Source organism: Psammomys obesus, unplaced genomic scaffold, assembly GCF_907164565.1.
Source record: "Psammomys obesus unplaced genomic scaffold, mPsaObe1.curated_primary_1811, whole genome shotgun sequence".
In the NCBI taxonomy this organism is placed as follows: domain Eukaryota; kingdom Metazoa; phylum Chordata; class Mammalia; order Rodentia; family Muridae; genus Psammomys; species Psammomys obesus.
The window spans coordinates 66,056,874-66,075,580 of NW_026585504.1; the positions used below are offsets into that span (position 1 = coordinate 66,056,874).

The window sequence follows — 18,707 nt, forward strand, 5'->3', positions numbered from 1 at the left end:
GAAGGAAGGAAGGAAGGAAGGGAGGGAGGGAGGGAGGGAGGGAAAGACAGAGAGAGAGAAAGAAAGAAAAAGAGAAAGAAAGAAAGAAAGAAAGAAAGAAAGAGAGAAAGAGAGAGGGAGAGAAAGAAGGAAGGAAGGAAGGAAGGAAGGAAGGAAGGAAGGAAGGAAGGAAGGGAGGGAGGGAGGGAGGGAAAGAGAGAGAGAGAAAGAAAGAAAAAGAGAAAGAAAGAAAGAAAGAAAGAAAGAAAGAAAGAAAGAAAGAAAGAAAAAGAAAGAAGAAAGGAAGAGAAAGAAAGGAAGAAGAAAGAAAAGAACGAAGAAAAAGAGAGGAAGGAAGAGAGGGAGGGAAGGCGGGTGGAACAAAGGAAGGCACAAAGAAAGGAAGGAAGAGAAGGGGAAATTTCATAAAGCCTGAAGTGAGTGCGAGCTCTGTGCTGGGCCACACTCAGACGTCCTGTGGCACAGGCATCTGGTTGCAGGTCATCTGCCTGCAGCAGTTCCTAACATTGTCACTGAGTTCCTCTGCCCTCCCAGGTACCACTCCCATTCCACCCCAACCCTCACCCCCACCCGGACAGCTGCCTTTCAGAGCATTTGTATTCACTCCACTGCTCACAGGAAATCCTTGTGTCAAAATGCAATTACTTCAATAGTGTGAGCCAGTTGTCAGCTCCCATGCAGGGCTTATTCTTTATAGGAGATGACAGTAACATTTGCAACTCCGGGACACAATGAACTATGGCCACCAGCATCAGACAGAGGCCGATTGCAGAGCCAACCCATCCCTCCCCTGTTGGTCCCCACTTTCCTGCTCATAGGGTATGAGGTGGTGAGAGCGGACTCTGGAGGCCAGCCTGCGTATGCCTGCAAAAAGGCGTCCTCTGCCTCCTAATGAGGACAGATTTCAAACCCTTCCGACACTGCGTGTGCCTGTGTGCCACCAGGGCAAGGCTAGCGCCGGCTGAATAATGCATGAGAATCGATTTACCGGCCCCAGGTGAAATCAAAACCGTCCTTCTTGTCTTCAGAACTTTTCGTCACCACCCTCCCCCGCCCCCTCAGATGTGAGGAAATTGCACCTCGCACAAGCCTCCCTTTCCCCGGTTATTTAATTATATTGACAAATTACCCCGTGTTCCCACTTGGAAATTTGTAAGTTAGTGTCAGAGCCTTGAGGAGTCAGATGTTGAACACTGACGATTGGATCAGTGGGTAAATAAATAGATAACACTAGGGGTTACTAGTGGCTTAACAGACTGGGTCACCCCAGCCCTGACATTCCCTGGACAGGCTGACAGGGGAGGCCTTGCCGAGCATAGAGAGGAGAGTGGGTACCAGCTTCCTGGGGCCCATGAAGCTGAGATAAATGTCAGGGTCACAGGAAGCCACAGGGGAAGACGCAGGCTTGCCAGCAAAGGTGCTACAGGGGGGTGGCCCGAGGGTCCAGCAGGGCATTCTGAGAGGCTGAGCTGACACTTCCTGGTGTGCTCTGGCTTCAGACACACCGATGCTTTCTCGTATGAGAATGGGAATCTCTGGGACCGAGGACTCCAATCGCAGAGCGTTGCCATGGATGCAGAGCCACCTGGTGGGCTCTTGCCTTCCTTCCCTGGGGACTACCTGCCCACACCCCTGGTGACCACGAGCATTTAAAGGAAGAGGCTCCTCTCGGGATCCTCAGATACATGACATCGCATAACCTGAGCTGGTTAGTCCCGACTGCCAGCTCGATGGCACCCAGAACCACTGGAGACACACCTGGGGCACGGCTGTGAGGGAGAGTCTAGAGGGAGTTAACAAAGATAACCAGTTACATTGACATACAGTTAATACACTTCAAAGCATGCTCTAATAATAAAAATTAAAATAGAAAAGAGATGTGGAGATTTATGAAAATTATAAATGGTTGCCTTTAGGACAGAGGTTAATTTTTTAAAATAATGAGCCTGTACAATTGGCTATTTAGGGTGTGTGTGTGTGTGTGTGTGTGTGTGTGTGTGTGTGTGTGTGTTGTCTAACTTTGATACAAATGGGAAATAAGCCCATCCCGGTGGTCCACACACATAATCTCAGCCTTTGAAAGGTTGAGGCAGAAGGGTTATAATTTCCAGGCCACCGTGGGCTACAAAGACAGGCACTCCCCAACTCCCTTCTTAACCATTTAAAGAGAATACTTGTGACTCAGCCCGGGAAAGCCAGCTGAAGGCAGACATCTACCGAGAGGCTTCAGCCGCAGCAACTGCAGTGAGCCGACAGTCAGAAGCCACTAACTCATGCCTATGCCTGGACGACCACCCTTTTCCTCAGGAATACCTGAGCTCAATCTTTAGGGCCTTCAACTGTCGTGGCCTCACTGGCATGACTGGCTGTCACAGAGGCACACTTTTGCCACGCCACAGCTACAGAGGGTTTCCCTGAAAGCTTGAGGCCACTGGAGCACCACGCCAGCACACAATCACCATCTCAGCCTGCCCCACGAGCTGGTCAGAGGTGTGGTCACTCAGAGTGTGGTCAGGCCGAACGTAAAACCGCTGCACACCTAAGAGCCCAGGGAGAAGAAAAGCAGAAACACAAGGCATGCCTTTCCGCAAATTACCTCTGCCAGCTCTGCCCACCGGCAAAATTTCAGTGCTCTTGTCATTCGAAAACAAAACAGCAAAAAGGTAAAGGTTAGCAGCTAGGGCTGCTGGCTGGCTCAGCAGCTAAGAGGGCTTGTTCTCTTCCAGAGGACCTGAGTTCAGTTCTGAGCACACGCACTGAACGGCTCCCAGCCACCTGTAACTCCAGCTCCAGATCCGACACCCTCTTCTGGATTGTGGAACGTGACATACAAACAACAACTGTGTAAATGCTAGGAGCTGGGACTCAGAAAGAAAAATGAGTGTATACACAGCCGATTTAGCTATCCCCCAACCTACTCACATTCACAGTGGATGAGCCAATGCCTTGAACTTGGGGAGCAATCTGAGTCTGGTGTGCTTCTCCACAGACATGGAGTGCTCCCAGTGTCCCTGAAAGGCAAGCTCCTGTTGGTCATTGCTCTTCCTGTCAGCAAGACTGGCCTAACCTGGCCCAGCCTTGGCCTTGAACACACATGAATTCGCTCGGTCAGCGAAAACTCGGTTCTCCCTGTACTCAAGTTCTCAAAGGCTTTATAGTTTGCTCTCTGCTTCTCTCTCTCTGTTTAAACTCTAAAACAAGAGGAAGCAAGCCATCACGAGCAAGAGCCAAAAAAGCTCCAAAATTCTTCTACAGTGTGCTAAGCGCACATGTCAGCATGAAGCCAGGCTGTCTGGGAGACCCTGGGCATAAGCTTTCAGCCTGGCTGGGCTGCAGCTCAGTGAACAGACTGCCTGCCCAGCAAGCAGGAAGTCCTCAGTCGAATGCCCAGGACTGAACAGAGTATGCGGGGTGACGAGTGCCTGTAATCTCAGCACTTGGGAGGTAGAGGAAAGAGGTCATCCTTGTCTATGTAAGGAGTTCAAGGCCAGCCTGGACTACCTGGGGGTCCTAAAAATACACCTAGGTTGGGGCTAATAGTGTTTGGGAATTACTAATGAATGCAGGGTTGGTAAAGAGAGCCAGCTGGTGGTAGGCAGAACTCAGGGCACAGCTGCCTTCCCTGACGCAGAATGTGAAGGCCCAGAGCTGGCAACAGCTGTTTCCTCTCACAACCTGAGAGACAGACAGACAGACATACAGAGAGAGAAAGAGACAGAGACAGAGAGAGAAAGAGAGAGAGAGAGAGAGAGAGAGAGAGAGAGAGAGAGAGAGAAGAGGGAAGGTCAGGGGTCGAAGCCCCCACCGCCACTCTGGTTTCCTATTTTATCTCTCCTTGGAAAATTCTTTAGGGAAAAGAGCCTGTCTTCAGCCATCTTGGTCTTAGAATTTTTCACTCCAGAGACTGAGCTTATCAAAGAGCTCATTTTAATAGTTGTGTGTGTGTGTGTGTGTGTGTGTGTGTGTGTGTGTGTGTGTGTATGTGTATGTGTAACAAGGTCTCCTGAAGCCCAGTGTCCCAAAAACTACATCCCAGCAAAGTATCCACTGCTCTCCCAACAACCTGCTCATGTGTGTGGCTCTGTGAGAAAAACACTCATATTTTGGCCACAGGCCAGATATTCTGAAGAAAACATTACAGCCCACGTGGCATGCAGAACGCACTCTCCCCTGCTTTGTAGTCTGGGGCTTACTCTGTGCGCTGTATGAACATCTATGCGTGCGCAAGAAGAAGCCAAGCATTCGGTCTGAGCCTCTCTGCTGGCTGACAGCAGTCCCTGACGGGGAAGTGTTCTGAGGCCAGAGGTGTCATCCTGGATGTAAGGAAGCGAACGGGGAATATTTATATGTAAAATGTAATATACAATAATATATAATATATACGCTACATTGAAAAAAGGCTTCTGAAAGCATTTTTTTTTCTTTCTCCAATTGATAAAGCACTCTCAAAACCTCCCAGAGGAGCAAGCACTAAGTTGGCCAGCTAGAAAAACAAGTGTCATGAGATTAGAGCTGCTCAAGAAAAGAGGTGTTGGAGCAGCGAATACTCAGTGTTGAAGCAACAGCCTCCAGTGTTGATCAACTGTTCTTTTTTGGTTTCTTTGTTTTGTGTTGATTTTTTGTTTTTTACAGATTTTTCTATTTTTATTCTGTGTATTTGTGACTATCTCTGTGGTGTGTGTGGGTGTTAGTGGGGGCTGCTAGGATGGACCCCAGGGCCCGATGGATGCCTTGCTCACGCCACATCGTCAGCACCCTTAAACAGATCCCCTTGAATACAAGGGGCCAAGGTAGGGGAATTGGCTGGAGAGAAATGTCATGGCAGCCCCACAGCATGGGTCCTCGTGATGCTAACCACGTTAAAAATCTCCAAAGCCAAAGCCATCTCCAAAGGGGAAGGTCCGAGACTTGGATTTGACCCGGGCTCTCTTGTGGGGCTGGGCTCTCTGAACTGTGTCTCCTCCGCTGGGAAACAGAGCTGTCTTTAGAAGCTCTTCATGGAGGCTGACTTTGCAGGGAGAACCCTTGACCCCGTCAAGAAGCCGGGTCTGCTCCCTGCATCTGCAGTGCTGCCCACTCTTCATGTTCCAGCCCAGAATCAACCGTTCCTCCCTTCAGTTAAGAATGTGTCTTTTTGTTGTAAGATGTGGCAGGTCTAATGACTCCACCAACTTCAGAACCTCTCTGAAGGTCTAATGAGACATCGAGCTAAAACACTATGTTGAGGGAGAAAGCACAAAGATGCCTATTAGAATAGAGTAAAGCAACATGGCGGGCTGCTCAGACACACCATAAACGGACAAAAACAAAGACTCCCTGATCAGGACAGGACCAACTGGAGACTCCTGAATCATTCCCAGGGAAACCAGAGCTGTCAGTCAACTCCTGGTCCTTGTAAGAGACCAAGAGGACAGCCTGCCCACACTTCCAGAGCTGATGGAGACACTCAGGGGTCCAAGCCTCCAGGGCCCTGCCTAATGGGCCCAGCAAGCTCACAAAGTCACGTGTATTTCCGTCACGGCTCCTCTTCCCGGCTGTCTCTGGGGACTGCTGCCACACTTAGCCCACTGTCTAGCTTTCCTGTCTAATCAAACACGTTGTCTTCTTACACTGTCTATTTATAGTCCAGGTGAACGAACAGGACTGTCAGCAAAGTGTCTGGGTCATACTCAGGAGAGCAAAACCTGCTTTCATAGCAACTCATTTGTTCTATGTAGATCGAAGTGGGACTCCTAGCTGGCCCCACGAGGAGGGCATTGGTGGCTAGGCACAGCATTTGTGTTTCAAGTACACACTTTGATCAACATTGATATATTCTGTGACTGTGTACTGCGTGCGCGTGTGAGTGTGTGTGTGTGTGTGTGTGTGTGTGTGTGTGTGTGTGTGTGTGAAAACATGTGATGATCAGAGGTCAACCTCAAGTGTCATTCCTCAGGGTGCTGCTGCCTTTTTGTTTCGTTTTGTTTTTCCAGAGAGGGCTTCTTTATGTAACACTGGTTCTGCAGGCCAGGCTGGCCACAAACTCAGACGTCCTCGCCCTCTACCTCCTGAGTGCTGTGTTAAAGACACGTGCCACCTGCCCAGCTCCTTGCTACCTTTAAAAAAAACAGGCAGTTAGTTAGTTAGCTAGCCAGTCAGGCAGGCAGGCAGTTAGTTGATTGGTTTACTTAGTTAATTGTGTGTGTGTGTGTGTGTGTGTGTGTGTGTGTGTGTGTGTGTGTAAGAGAGAAAGTCAGTCTACAGACATGTGTCTACAGGTGTACATGCCTGTACTTGCATGCAAAGGCCAGAAGGGTATCTGGTGCCTTCTGTGACTCTGCCTTTTGCTCTGAGGCAGGATCTCTCTCACCTCATATCTCAGCCAGGCCGGAAGTCAGCAAGCCTCAGTCAATGTCTTCTTGTCTGCAGTCCCCTCAGAGCTGAGGTTTCAAGCAGTTGCTTTGCAAACACGCCTGCCTTGTTATGTGGGTGCTGAAATCCTAACTCCAGCGCTCACAATTTCCATGCAGGCACTCTTTATCACAGAACCATCTCTCTCTAGAGCCACAATCTACCCATTTGTATGAGAGAATCTCTCCCTGGCCTGGAGCTCTCCAGGAAGGCTCGGCTGACCCTCCAGCAAGCCCCAAAGTTAACCCATCTCCACCTCCTCAGCCCTGAGGTTACAGATGTATGTCACCACACCTGGTTTTCTAAATTTGGGCTCCAAGGGTTGAACCCAGGTCCTCATATAAGGAAAGCACTTAACCAACCAAGTCGGCTTTCTGCTTTGTTTTCTAATTATTAGAAAATAATGCCCGATGCCTTGTGGTTAATTTCATCAACAAGGTAACGTTAGTATTGGCCTTCTATATAACAAAAAGCTGAGGCAGAAAAAAGATTAAACAACTACCCTAGGTTCTCCTAGTGAGAAAGAGGCAGGATTATGTCCATGCAAAAACAGCTTTCACCTCAAAGGGAGTAAGCAACAGTTTGCTCTGCAGCCAAATATAAGTGATGTTGGCCCAGGAACAAAGATTCAGGTCACCCCAAATTCTGTGCTCCAACTGGTAACATATGGAAGTTAAGCTTACACTTAGAACCCCCGCTCTCACATCTTTAACACCCATACTATGAGCCTCAGAGAGCTCACGGAGGACACACAGAACCTTTAGAAACACACTCCCCAAGTGAGACCCTTGTTTCAGGTCAACGAGCCACTGAATGGATGGCAAGGCCGCGGAAACACGCCTTTATCCCTGTCTCCTTCAGATGCAACCATTCTCTCTCATTCCCTTCTGTCAGAGTCTTCCTGGCTCTAAAGCAGTGATTCTCAACCTTGGGTCTTTACCCCTTTGGGGGGGAGTAAAACAACCTTTCACGGGGGTCACCTGAGCCCATCAGAAAACACAGATATTTACATTATGATTCATAAGAGTAGCAAAATTACAGTTATGAAGTAGCAACAAAAAATGATGTTATGAGGAACTGTGTTAGACACTCACAGCATCAGAAAGGCCATGAACCACTGCGCCAAAGCTATGCTCGAGAAAATCCACTGTCAGGGGCAGGCTGGGGGGAGGTAAAGGCAGGGATGTTTCTAGATAAACTACTATACAAGTGACCACGCCAGGGACGAAGGTACGGAGGTGAATACAAGGACAGACAGTAGGCAGGAAGTGAGAGGGGAAGGATGAGTTTACATTTCTAAAAGCTACCTTTATTTACATGTCGTGTGGGAGGGGTCGTACACGTTCGAGTTCATATGTGGAGAGTGGGAAAAGGAGAAGGAGGAGAAAAAACAGAGTGAAGAAAGATAAAGAAAGAAAAAGAAAAGGGGTGAAGGGGAGGGAAGAAGAGAGGAGTAGAGGAAGGAGAGGGGAAGAGGGAGTAGACATTCCAGAGGTCCAAGCCCTGAAAGCCAGTGGGCAGCAGGAGGCAGGAGCTGGAGACAGCCCTGCAGGAGGGACCAGGGTTCCAACCCAGACTCTGCCATTAGCCAACTGTAGACTGTAGACTTCAGCTTACAGAGCCCACGCCCCTGCAAGAAAGAAAGCACACCACCTGCCTTCCTCGTCAGAGCGGGTGCAGCGGGGCCAAAACAGGATGTGAGTCTTGAAAATAACCCACGACCAAAATAGAAAGGACCAAAGAGAGAGAGAAATAAAATAATGAATCGCTCCATCTCAGCATTAGACAACACAGACCTATAGCACGCATGTGTGTGACTTGTTCATCCATGAAAAGCTTCAGTAAGATGCAGCAGGCATCGCCTGCACGGATTTCTTGAAGATGCTTATTTTTGTCCAGAAGTTAGTTAGTTTCTTTTGTTTGTTTGTTTGTTTGTTTGTTTGATTTTTGAGACAGGGTTTCTCTGTGTACCTTGGCTGTCCAGAACTCGATTTGTAGACCTGGCTGGCCTCCAGTTCACAGCCATCTGCCTGCCTCTGCCTCCCCAAGTGCTAGGATCACAGGTGTGAGCCACCTTGACCAATGTAGTTTCTTTCTTTACTTATTTATTTATTCATTGTTTGCTCTAGAGACGAGATCTCATGTAAGCTGCCCTCAAACTCACTGTGTAGCTGATGTTGACCTTGAACTTCTGATCCTCCTGTCTTCACTTCCCAAGTGCTGGGACTACAGGCATGTTCTACCATCCCTAGTTTAGGCAGTGCTGGGAACGGAACCTAGGCAAGGCCAGTGCTTACCAACTGACCCATATTCCCAATACCAGAACCTGCTGGCATCAAGCAAGTGTTGGCTTCACGTCGCGACACAGCCACTCCGGCCTGCCTTCTAGAACCAGAACAGAGTTGCAGAGAACCGTCTTCCAGAATCCACCTCATTAACCAAAGGTGCGCTTGATGCAAGGCGAGGGGGCAGCGCAGCCCCCACAGGCCTGCCTCAGGCCTCACCCCAGAAACCACACGGGCTCTTCCAGTTCCTCTTCCAGCCAAACCCTAGGGGCTGGTGACACCCTGGAGGTTCCGAGCCAGCTGGCTTCACAGCTGGGTAGCTCCTGGCTACACGGATTTCTTGTCAAAAACTGAGATGTTGCAAGCTGGGGAGATGGTTTAGTGGGTATGAGGCCCTGAGTTCAAACTGCGGAATCTACATAAAAAGCCAGTCATAACCAGTAACCAGAGTACCTGGGTGGAGGGAAGCAGAGACAAGAAGATCCCTGGGGCTTGCTACCCACCAGCCTAGATGAAAAACACCAAGCTTCAGGCTCAGTGAGAGACCCAGGCTCAGGGGAATGATGTCGGAAGCAAGAGAGAATACACAATGTCCTCTTGTCTCACAGGCATATCTATCCTCACACACATGTACACACACACACTGAGCCAGTTTCAAGGGAATAGTGTGGAGAGCAACAGAGAATACACAATCACAGTGTCTAGTCTTCTCCTCTAGCCTCTCAGGCATATACATACATACACACACACGTACACACATGCACAAGGACACACACTGACCCATTCTAGCACTGACTCTCACTCTGAAACTGCACGCAGAATTAAAACAAAGCAACTGGCTTTGACTTTTGTTTTGTTTTTTAAGACAGTTTCATGTAACTCAGTATCTGGGTCTGGGCTTGAACTCACCATGTAGCTGAGGATGACCCTCACTCCTAGTCCTCTCGCCTCTGCCTCTCCGGTGCTGGGGTTATGTGACAGGTGTGCACCTCTAGACACAGTTTGTGTGGTGCTGGGGCTCAGGCCCAGGTTTTCACACATGCTAGACAAGCATTACCTGTGAGCCACAGCCGGCTCCCAGACCTCACTTCTGTCAGGGCAGAACTCAGATGTGAGATGCAGCTTGGATCTGAGGGGAGAGGCTGAGGTGTGATGGGGAGGGACATTCATCACCTCGAGGACCAGAAGAACACCATCCCTGGTCTGGTCCAGGCCCTACAAGAGGTGACAAACTCCCTGAGTGCAGCCGACACTGTGACATCATCCACTCACTGCAAAGCAAGCTTTCAATTTCCTTTTCACAAGTTCCCGCATATGTGTGTTATGCATGTGCGCATGCGTGCATGTGTATATGTCTTCGTGTGCACATGTGTGTTACACATCTGTACATGTGTGCAGGTGGGCCTCCCACACAGGAGTACATGCCAAAGGCTGACATCAGGTGTGTCCCCCTATTTCTCTCCACCTCGTTTTTTCAAGATCTCTCACCAAACCCAGAACTCACCAATTCAGCAAGCTAGAGAGCGCCAGGGATGCCTCTGTCTTCTCTCCTGGATGCTGAGATCACAGGCACGCCTGGCCGCTCTTCAGCCATCCTGAGGACTGAGCTCAGGCCTTCTGCTGGCCCAGTAAGCACCGTGCCCACTGAGCCGGCTGCCCCGCCCTTCGAGGTTTCTGTTCAGCAGAGGTTTCCACTCTCTGCTCCAGCACAGCAACTCTGAAGGAGACTGGGGCCTTTAACAGGCACACGTTCTCCGGCCACCGTAGACCCTGCCAACTTCTCCCTCTTGTGCACAGGCATAATTTCTCTGGGCATTTGAGTTGACAAATCTAATTTACATGAAGCATTGCGTATTAACACTCATCCTGAGTCACAGCAGGGCAAAAACTGGGAGCCTGCCTGTTGGCTTCTAGAAACTTCCCTGGAACACAGCAAAGGAACCAGAGCACTTGACTAAAAATCTGTGGCATAGCCCCAGAGGACTCTACATCCTGCTACAGAGACACTGGCTCATCCATATTGATTGTTGCTCTTTTCTCAATAGCCAGGAAATGGAACCAGCCTACATGTCCATCAACCAATGAGACTGTGGTCCATGTACAAGATGGAGTTCTATTTAGCCTTTAAAAATGAAATTTACAGGAAGATGGATGGAACAGGAGAAAAAGTAAGATAACCTAGGTTCAGGGGGAGAAACACCACATGTTCTCGCTCACAAGCAGAGCTTGGCTTCTTTCTGCATGTGTATATTTATGTGGGAGTGATTGTGTGTGGCTATGGAAACTAGAAAGCAGATCATGAGAGGATCATGAAAGCAAAGAGGCTTTAAGGGAGAGGGCTGGAGAGTGACAGGAAACCGGAAGGGGTGGAAAGGTGCGAAGGGTTATGAGTGCAGGGACAAAGGGCCCTGGGACAGCAGCCAACACAGAGTAAGTGCATCATGAGGAAACCTGCTACTTTATATGCTGATTTAAGAAGAGAAAGGGGTTGGGATGGAAAGATGACTCAGTTGGTAAAGGGCTTTCCTTGCAGGAAGACCTGAGCTCCATCCCCAGGGCCCACAGGAAAAGTGGAACTATTGGCACAGGCGCTGGGGCCCAGCAGTCAGCCATTCTAGTCAAATTGTTGAGCTTTAAGACAATGAGAGATGCCATCTCAAAGGACAGAGGACAACACCCGGGGTTGTCCTCTGACCTCACATGCATGCATCCCTGTCCCCACCCGCAGGCACTCAAAATAAATAATTTTCTATGCCCTGGTGGCATTAACTGGCCCCATGTGCTGGCAAAGAGCAGCCTTCATTTTGCAGCGCAAATGCTCCTTGTTAACTTTTCATGATGCTAAAAGCTTAAAACCAAAACCAGCCATAGGCAGAACAGCCATGAAGTGGTCTATTTCAGTCTCACCCCAAAACGAATAAGAGGACCACAGAAGCCTTGGGTCCTCCAAGGACAGGGCCCATCTTGTGGCTCTTCACCATTTAAACCTGACATGGGCAGATCCTTAGACACTGATGCAGTGAGGCAGGGTCAATGTCACAGGGCCTCTTCACCTAAGAGCGCCCGCGCCTTGGGATAATGAGCAACTGCACACAGCTTCTGTGACCGAGAGGAAAAACAGGGAGCATTTCTACAGAAGCCTCCAAGAAAGTCATTTATCCCATGGCATTATGCCTGCTGGAAATTAATCTTTAATATCTTCATAAATGAATGTGTCACCTGGCACAGTGCTAAAAACCCCCACCTGGTGATAGTTCTTCACATTCAGGTGTATTCACATCCTCTGAAAAATGCAGGGTGTCCGCTGCCTGACGTGTAACATACATAATCACACTTGGTGCCTTCTACATTAAGCAGATTCAGATTCTAACAGAACGGGACATGTGACATAGAGTTTGATGAAGAGGATAGGTATAAAACCTGCAGCAGCCGGGCAGATTGTGGAGAGATATTGCCATCATCAGACAAGAAAGAGCCCAAGCACGGACACAGCAGTGCTATTTCCTTGTGATAACGCCACTCCTGAACATGACTGAATACACTAAGTAGGTACCTTCCTACCCTGCTTTCCACCTTTCCTTTCTGTTATTTCCTGAGAGATTAGAGGGAGAACCAGCTTCAGGCCAATTTTGGTGCTAAACAACAGCTAAAGTACTGATAGACTAAGAAAGAGATGGCTTAAAGGGAGGAAAAAAACAATGTAAACAGCCACTTGGATGCCTCTACAAAGCATGTAGTAGAATATCTAAGTTTTCCTTGACTCTGTTTCTATCTCTCTGTCTCTGTCCATCTGTCTGTCTGTCTGTCTCTCTCTCTCTCACACACACACACACACACAGACAGACAGAGAGAGAGAGAGAGAGAAAGAGAGAGAGAGAGACAGAGGAATAGGGATTCCTCCAAGATGACACAGGATCTATGAGAAACAGAACATGGGTAGTTGTATGGATTTTTCCTCCAAATTGAAACAGTGCCTCCTGGAGCAAGGTTCTTTAAGACTAAGGGAGCTAAAGAAACTCACAAGGTGCAGGAGGCCAACAAAACTCACAAGTAGAAAGCTCCTAAAATTTACAAAACTCACAAAGTCCTACCCCCAGAGTCACATCAACATTCTACAAGCACAGACGCAATAGGTCATCCAAATGATTAATGTGCAGTCTCCTTAACCATCCTGAATTGTACAAAATGGTGTGCTGTGGTCAAGCTGAAATCCAAACACATCCTACAAGCCAATGTGTCTCATTTACACTGGCAAGAAGCCGAATGTGAAAATTATAATGTCAGCATCTTCATCACCAAATCAGTTGACTTCTACAGAGGCTGCCTAACAGAAGTTTCAAAAATATCCAGAGAGGATAGGGGAAGAAAGCATTAAAAGTAAGGACAAGACAGTGAGAAACATCTCTGTCAGAAACTGTGTCCTCTGGTTTATCTATCTAGATGTCAGGTATGCTAGGAAACCAATGGAAACAGATTTACATACTGCATTGGGGTGCAAAAGAAAACAGAAATCCGGATCACAGCAATCATTAGATGGTGCAGACAAAGACAGGATCACAGCTGCATAGATAGAATTCCATTCTTGTTGACGAAAATAAAGACATCTTGCTTTAAAACTAGTCTAAAGGCCTAAGGAGTAGGACACGGAAGGTAGCACCAGCTCAACTATGTGAAGTCTCGTCTGACCCAGAGCTTCACTCTGCTCTGTCACTTGTGTTCCTGCAGTGAGTTCTTTTGGCCCCTAAAAGTGTTGTATGGTCTCTCTCCATCAGCTCAACGGCCTCCCTTACACAACCACTGCAGCAATACTGTGTGAGAATCAAGGTGGGAACTTCAGGGAAGAAGGCTGGGATAGAAGGACCTTACCACTTCAGGGAGCAGCCTTGTTGAAAGGTCATGGATGGCTTTGACCACTATGCATATGGATGACAGAAGGAAGATCACCCCCAAGATGACACAGGCTCTGTAAGAAAAAGAACACGGACAGTTGTATAGTTGTTTCCTCTAAATTAAAACATTTCCCCTTGGAGGGAAGCTCAGTAATCCTCAGAAAGTAAAGGAAACTTACAAGTCTTAAGAAGTCAACAAAACCCACAGGTGTAAGGAAACTCCTGAAACTTACAAGACTCACAAGGACCCTTCTTGAATGTTATATAAACTAACAATTGCTTAGAACAGATGAGTTTCTTCAGTGGAGCTGCCTGAAAGTTACAAAGGGAGCTCCTGGGGTGCAACTTTTGTGACTTGTCCCATGCTGGGGTGGGCTTTTCAACGATGGAGCTGCCTTTACTCCTATAAGTACCCAATGTAACCCACTGTTCACTAATCTATATAAATGGGATCCTTTCTTTGGTATGTTGTCAATTCCTTATCTGCGATGGATCCCAGGGGTTGGCCGAAGGTTAATAGCCAAGCCAGTGAGCAACAGGTTCGGTGAAAGTAAGATGGTAAATGACAGAAGATGAGTGAGATTGACCTCTGGCCTACACACACACAAAGAGAAAGGGAGAGGGGGTGAGAAGGGGGAACAAATATAGGTAATAATCTGTCTTCCATTTCCCAGTCTCTACAGCACCATATAGCTGGTGCCCTGTATGCACCTGTTTAGTGGATATGGCCAAGTAACCAGTTAGATAACCAAACTAATTACTAACCATTACTAGTTTACCCACCTGGGAGTGTCTCGTCAGGAGTGTAAGGCAGCTTCTGACAGGTCTGAGGAAAGAAAGGGGACTCCTAACCTTCAGCCCTGTGTCCTTGGACCAGCCACCGTACGGCAGCTCTGACGTGTACTGAGAAGTCAAAAGGAGTTTGACATCCAGTTTGCTACATTTGGAATGTGCAAGCTGCAGCCTACCTGGTGTGTGTGCTACCAGTGTAGCTAAGATGGGCTCAAATGTTTCTAAAGTCTCACTTTCTTCTTCTTTTCAGTGTGTTACAGATGTGAAAACCAGAGCCCGTTTCCCAAATCAGTGCCAGGGCCTGTGTGTCAGAGCCCTGCTGCTTCTGCAGCCTGAAGCGGCTATGAATAGCTCGGGCTGCAGTGCTATTTTTTAACATTGTATTAATAATATATTGTGTTTACACAGCAGCTTTCTCTGCAGGCACTGGGAGTTGTGCACAGCAGCTCCTGAACTCCCGGGAGGGCTCCGCACACCCCGGTGTTTGCTTTTCTGTAGTTTATGAATGGGGAGGGAGATGTGGGTTTCATTAACACAAGGAGACAAAGTCAGAGAGCCTTGCGTTAGGGGGCCTGGCTCAAGGTCATGCTTGGGCTTGAACTCTACCTAGGAACAGAGCCTGAGGGGCCAGCAGAAGGCTCAGAGGGTAAAACGCTGGAGGCCCTGTGTTTGGATCCCAGCAGCCACATAAAGAAAGGACAGCTAGATCCCCAGAGTACATTAGCCAACCAACTAGCTGCATCACTGGTTCTCCAGTCAGTGAGCCATCATGTCTCAAAAATCGAGTGTAAAGGGACTGGAGAGCTGGCCTCACAGCTAGGAACACTTATGGCTCTTCCAGAGTGCCTGAGTTTGGCTCTAAAACCAACTGCGGCTCCAGCAGAGGGGATCCAGCACCCTCTCCTGGCCTCTGAGGGCACCTGCACACATGTGGCTTACACACACACACACTTAAATTTAAACATGAAACATAAAACCAAGCAGAGATAGATTGAGGAACATATCTGATGTCAACATCTAGCCTCCCCACATGTGTAATCACGTACACATGTACCTACACAGAGGAAAATGTACAAGACACACACACACACACACACACACACACACACACACACACACTCCACAAGAAGACGAATCTGATTCAGTTAATGACCTCCCAGAGGCCAGCTTATTCAACAGAGACTCTGGCCACCATGTCATGTGACCGCCACCCCTCTAGACCCTCCAGAATGCCTCAAAGATTTGGGTCAGAAGCAATTGTGACCTCTTCGACGTCGGTACTAACGGAACTACTTCTGGGTCTGAGCAGAGGGGAACTGGCTTCCTCCACACACAGCAGGCCTAGCTGAGCGAAAGGGGTGCTGAGGTCTCCAGAGAGAATACACACTCTTCTTCCTTCCTGCCTACACCCTGCACAGCTTCCCGAGTTAAAGAGAACAAATGCCCTCCCACCCCTTCAATAAAGCAAATATACCATCCATGTAAACCCTAACCAGTGGCTCAGAACTGAGCTGAAATTCCCATGCAACGTGTGTGTGTGTGTGTGTGTGTGTGTGTGTGTGTGTGTGTGTGTCCCACACGCTGCCGGAATCGACATCACCTGAGAACTTGCTAGAGAGAAATTCTGAGTGCATCTACCTCAGACCTGCTATTGGTCTCTGCCTCGAACACACCTAGCAGATACCCAAAGGCGGTGGTTAGCAGCCTGCTAACCAGGAAAGAGGGGCAGGCTCCCCCTCAACCCTGCAGGCTGCTGTGATTCTGGTGTCACCTAGTAAGACCAGAAGTAAATTCTTCTCAGCCTTCTCAAGTATTACCACCTCATGCCGAGAAACCTTCTGAGCACTAGAGCATGGCACAAAAGTCACAGCAGGGTGAAAGTCAGGAAGGCACTGAATGCTGACCTCCAGCCTCCACATAAACACACACAAGCTCACGTGTGTACCCACACTCATGCACAGTACACATACAAACAGGTACACACACACACACACAATTTCCATAATAAAGAAGAGCAGCAAGTGTTTCCTGAAAAAGGCAGTTCAGGGACACATCAGAATTCCTTCTTTCATCATGTTAACCCTGCACACCCACTTGGTGTCAGGAACTACTCTCAGGAACAAGAGGTACAGAGACTTGGGGGAAGAACTTCCAGGCAGAGGGACGACAGGACTTTGAGGTGGAAGTCTTCCTGACATAATGCAGATACAACAAGCCTCTAAGAAGAGAAGGAAGGGGAAAGGGGAATGAAAAGCATAAGGGAAGAGATGAGGAGGTGGGGCTGGACCCTGTGAGTTCTTGGAGCCATTGCACAGTGTGGCATCTGTAGGGTAGGAAGCCACTGGGAGCCGGGGCTTGGACTTGATGGTCTGTGGCATAGTTCAGCAGGACTTTGCCCTCTTTGGCAAAGCAGATACAGGGAGAGCAATCAGGGGGCTGATACAACACCCAGGCCAGGTGAGGGTGGGACCAAGAAAGCTGGGATCAGAATGGTAAAACTTGAGGATGTGAGTCTGGCTTGAGAGCTGTCCTGACGGTGCGGTGGACAGGGTCGGTCAAGCTTCAAAACTAACAGGAGTCAAGAATGATGCATGGCTTCAGATCCTGGACAACGGACAGAGGGAGCTGTTCTTCCCTGAGATGGAGACCTCAGGAAGAGTAAGACACTAAGTTAGGGACTTCTCTCAGACATCCAACTGGACATATCCTATAGTATTTTTATTTTGAGACATGGTCTTATATAGCCCAAGCTGGTCCTGAACTCCCGATGTAGCTAAGGATGACCTTGAACTTCTGATCCTTCTGTTGCCCCCACCTCTCCAGTGCTGGGATGAGACCACCATTCTTGGTCTATATGATACTGGGAGTGAAACCCAGGGCTTGGTGTGTACTACGAAAGCACCCCGCCGATGGAGCCACATAGGAGAAGGCAGCTGGAGGTAGGAGCTTAGATTCCAGGTGGGGCTGTCCTTCGGGAGTCACCAGCACACAGACTGGGCTTAAGCCTTGGACACAGATGTGGTTATTCTTCTATTTTTCAAGAAAGAATAGCTGTCCAGAGGGAAGGGTCCGCACTGGGTCCTCGCTGAGAGGGCGGGTGAGAAGTGGACGAGGGTCCCCACAAAGGAACCTCTTGTGCCAAGCTGAGCTGTGCAGTCACCTGAAGCTAGGTAGAGCCTTGCAGCTTTGAACGCAGAGTGAGCTCATTAGATCTGCATTTTCAGAGTCTCCCTCAGGTCAGCTGTGTCATGAGCATAGCTGGACCTAACCTGACCCATCCGTTACTCCATGGTGACTGGGCACATACCCCTCCCCCCTGTGTTGTGGGGTCCCACAGAAGACTACAAGTTATTATGCCTTAACCAGAACCAAGGCACCTGGCCCACCAGAGCTGACCAATTTTCTTATATAGATTTTATTATATATGTATATATATATATATATATATATATAGAGAGAGAGAGAGAGAGAGAGAGATAGTGTCTCATGTAAGGCTGGCCTCAAACTTAATATGTAGCTAAAGATGCCCTTAAATTTCAGATCTTCCTGCTTCTACCTCTCAAGTGTTGGGATGACAGATGTGTGCCTCCACTCCTGGTGTGTGCGGTGTGGGGACAGAACCCAGGGCTTTGTGCATTCTAAGCAAGCTCTCTAGATTAAGCCTCACACCTAGCTGCTTTTTCCATAAACTTTAAGCCAAAACAAAAGCCAGCAAAGACGACTGAGATGGTTCATCCCAGAACAGGGATGGCTGGAGGGCTGGTGGGAACTGTCCACCAGATTGATTAACCAATGTCCCCAGGGGAAATCAGACTTCCCACACACCAGCTGACCTCCTCCAGATGAAGTGCCCCCTTAGAATCAGTCAGAGGCTGCAGGGCCTCGGAGCAATGCAGCACCCCTCCAGAGACATACCCCGTGATCAGAGAGTAACACCTGTCACGGCAACGTAGAGGTTCTCGAATTTGCTGACTATCAAGCAGCCGGGCTAACCCTTTGCCCCCGGAGATGGGCCACACAGTTCATGCTCATGGCTGCTCTACAGCAGAGAAAGGGAGCAGACTGACACCAGAAGCAGGCGGATTCCCAGCAGGCCTGCAGTCAACTGTTCCGCCACTCACACTCACTTATTCTCAGCTGCAAGTCCCGGGTGCAGGGCGAGGTTATTTCAGCACCTCTTCACGGGGGAGGCCACAAGTGACCGGCTGTCCTTGGGGCTTGTTTGTGTTCTCCATCGGCTCTGAGCGGCAACGACGCGCCAGGAGTGTTGAGCTGATTTGGCTGCGTCGCTGTCTAGGGCTTCTTAGGAATGATCACGTCTGCCTTGACCCCTGACACGGTGGGAGTCCCA

The 18,707-nt window shown here is 48.8% G+C and overlaps 1 protein-coding gene across 1 annotated transcript in view; it reads right to left on the bottom strand.

The window, feature by feature from the left end:
- Positions 1-18,707, bottom strand: part of Tmem163 (transmembrane protein 163) — a gene marked incomplete at its 5' end in the record, with an annotated part of 157,918 nt that overhangs the window by 16,926 nt on the left and 122,285 nt on the right. Inside the window, 1 exon segment of the mRNA XM_055602033.1 lies at positions 13,542-13,638. Within this exon segment, the coding sequence (XP_055458008.1) occupies positions 13,542-13,638 (97 nt within the window).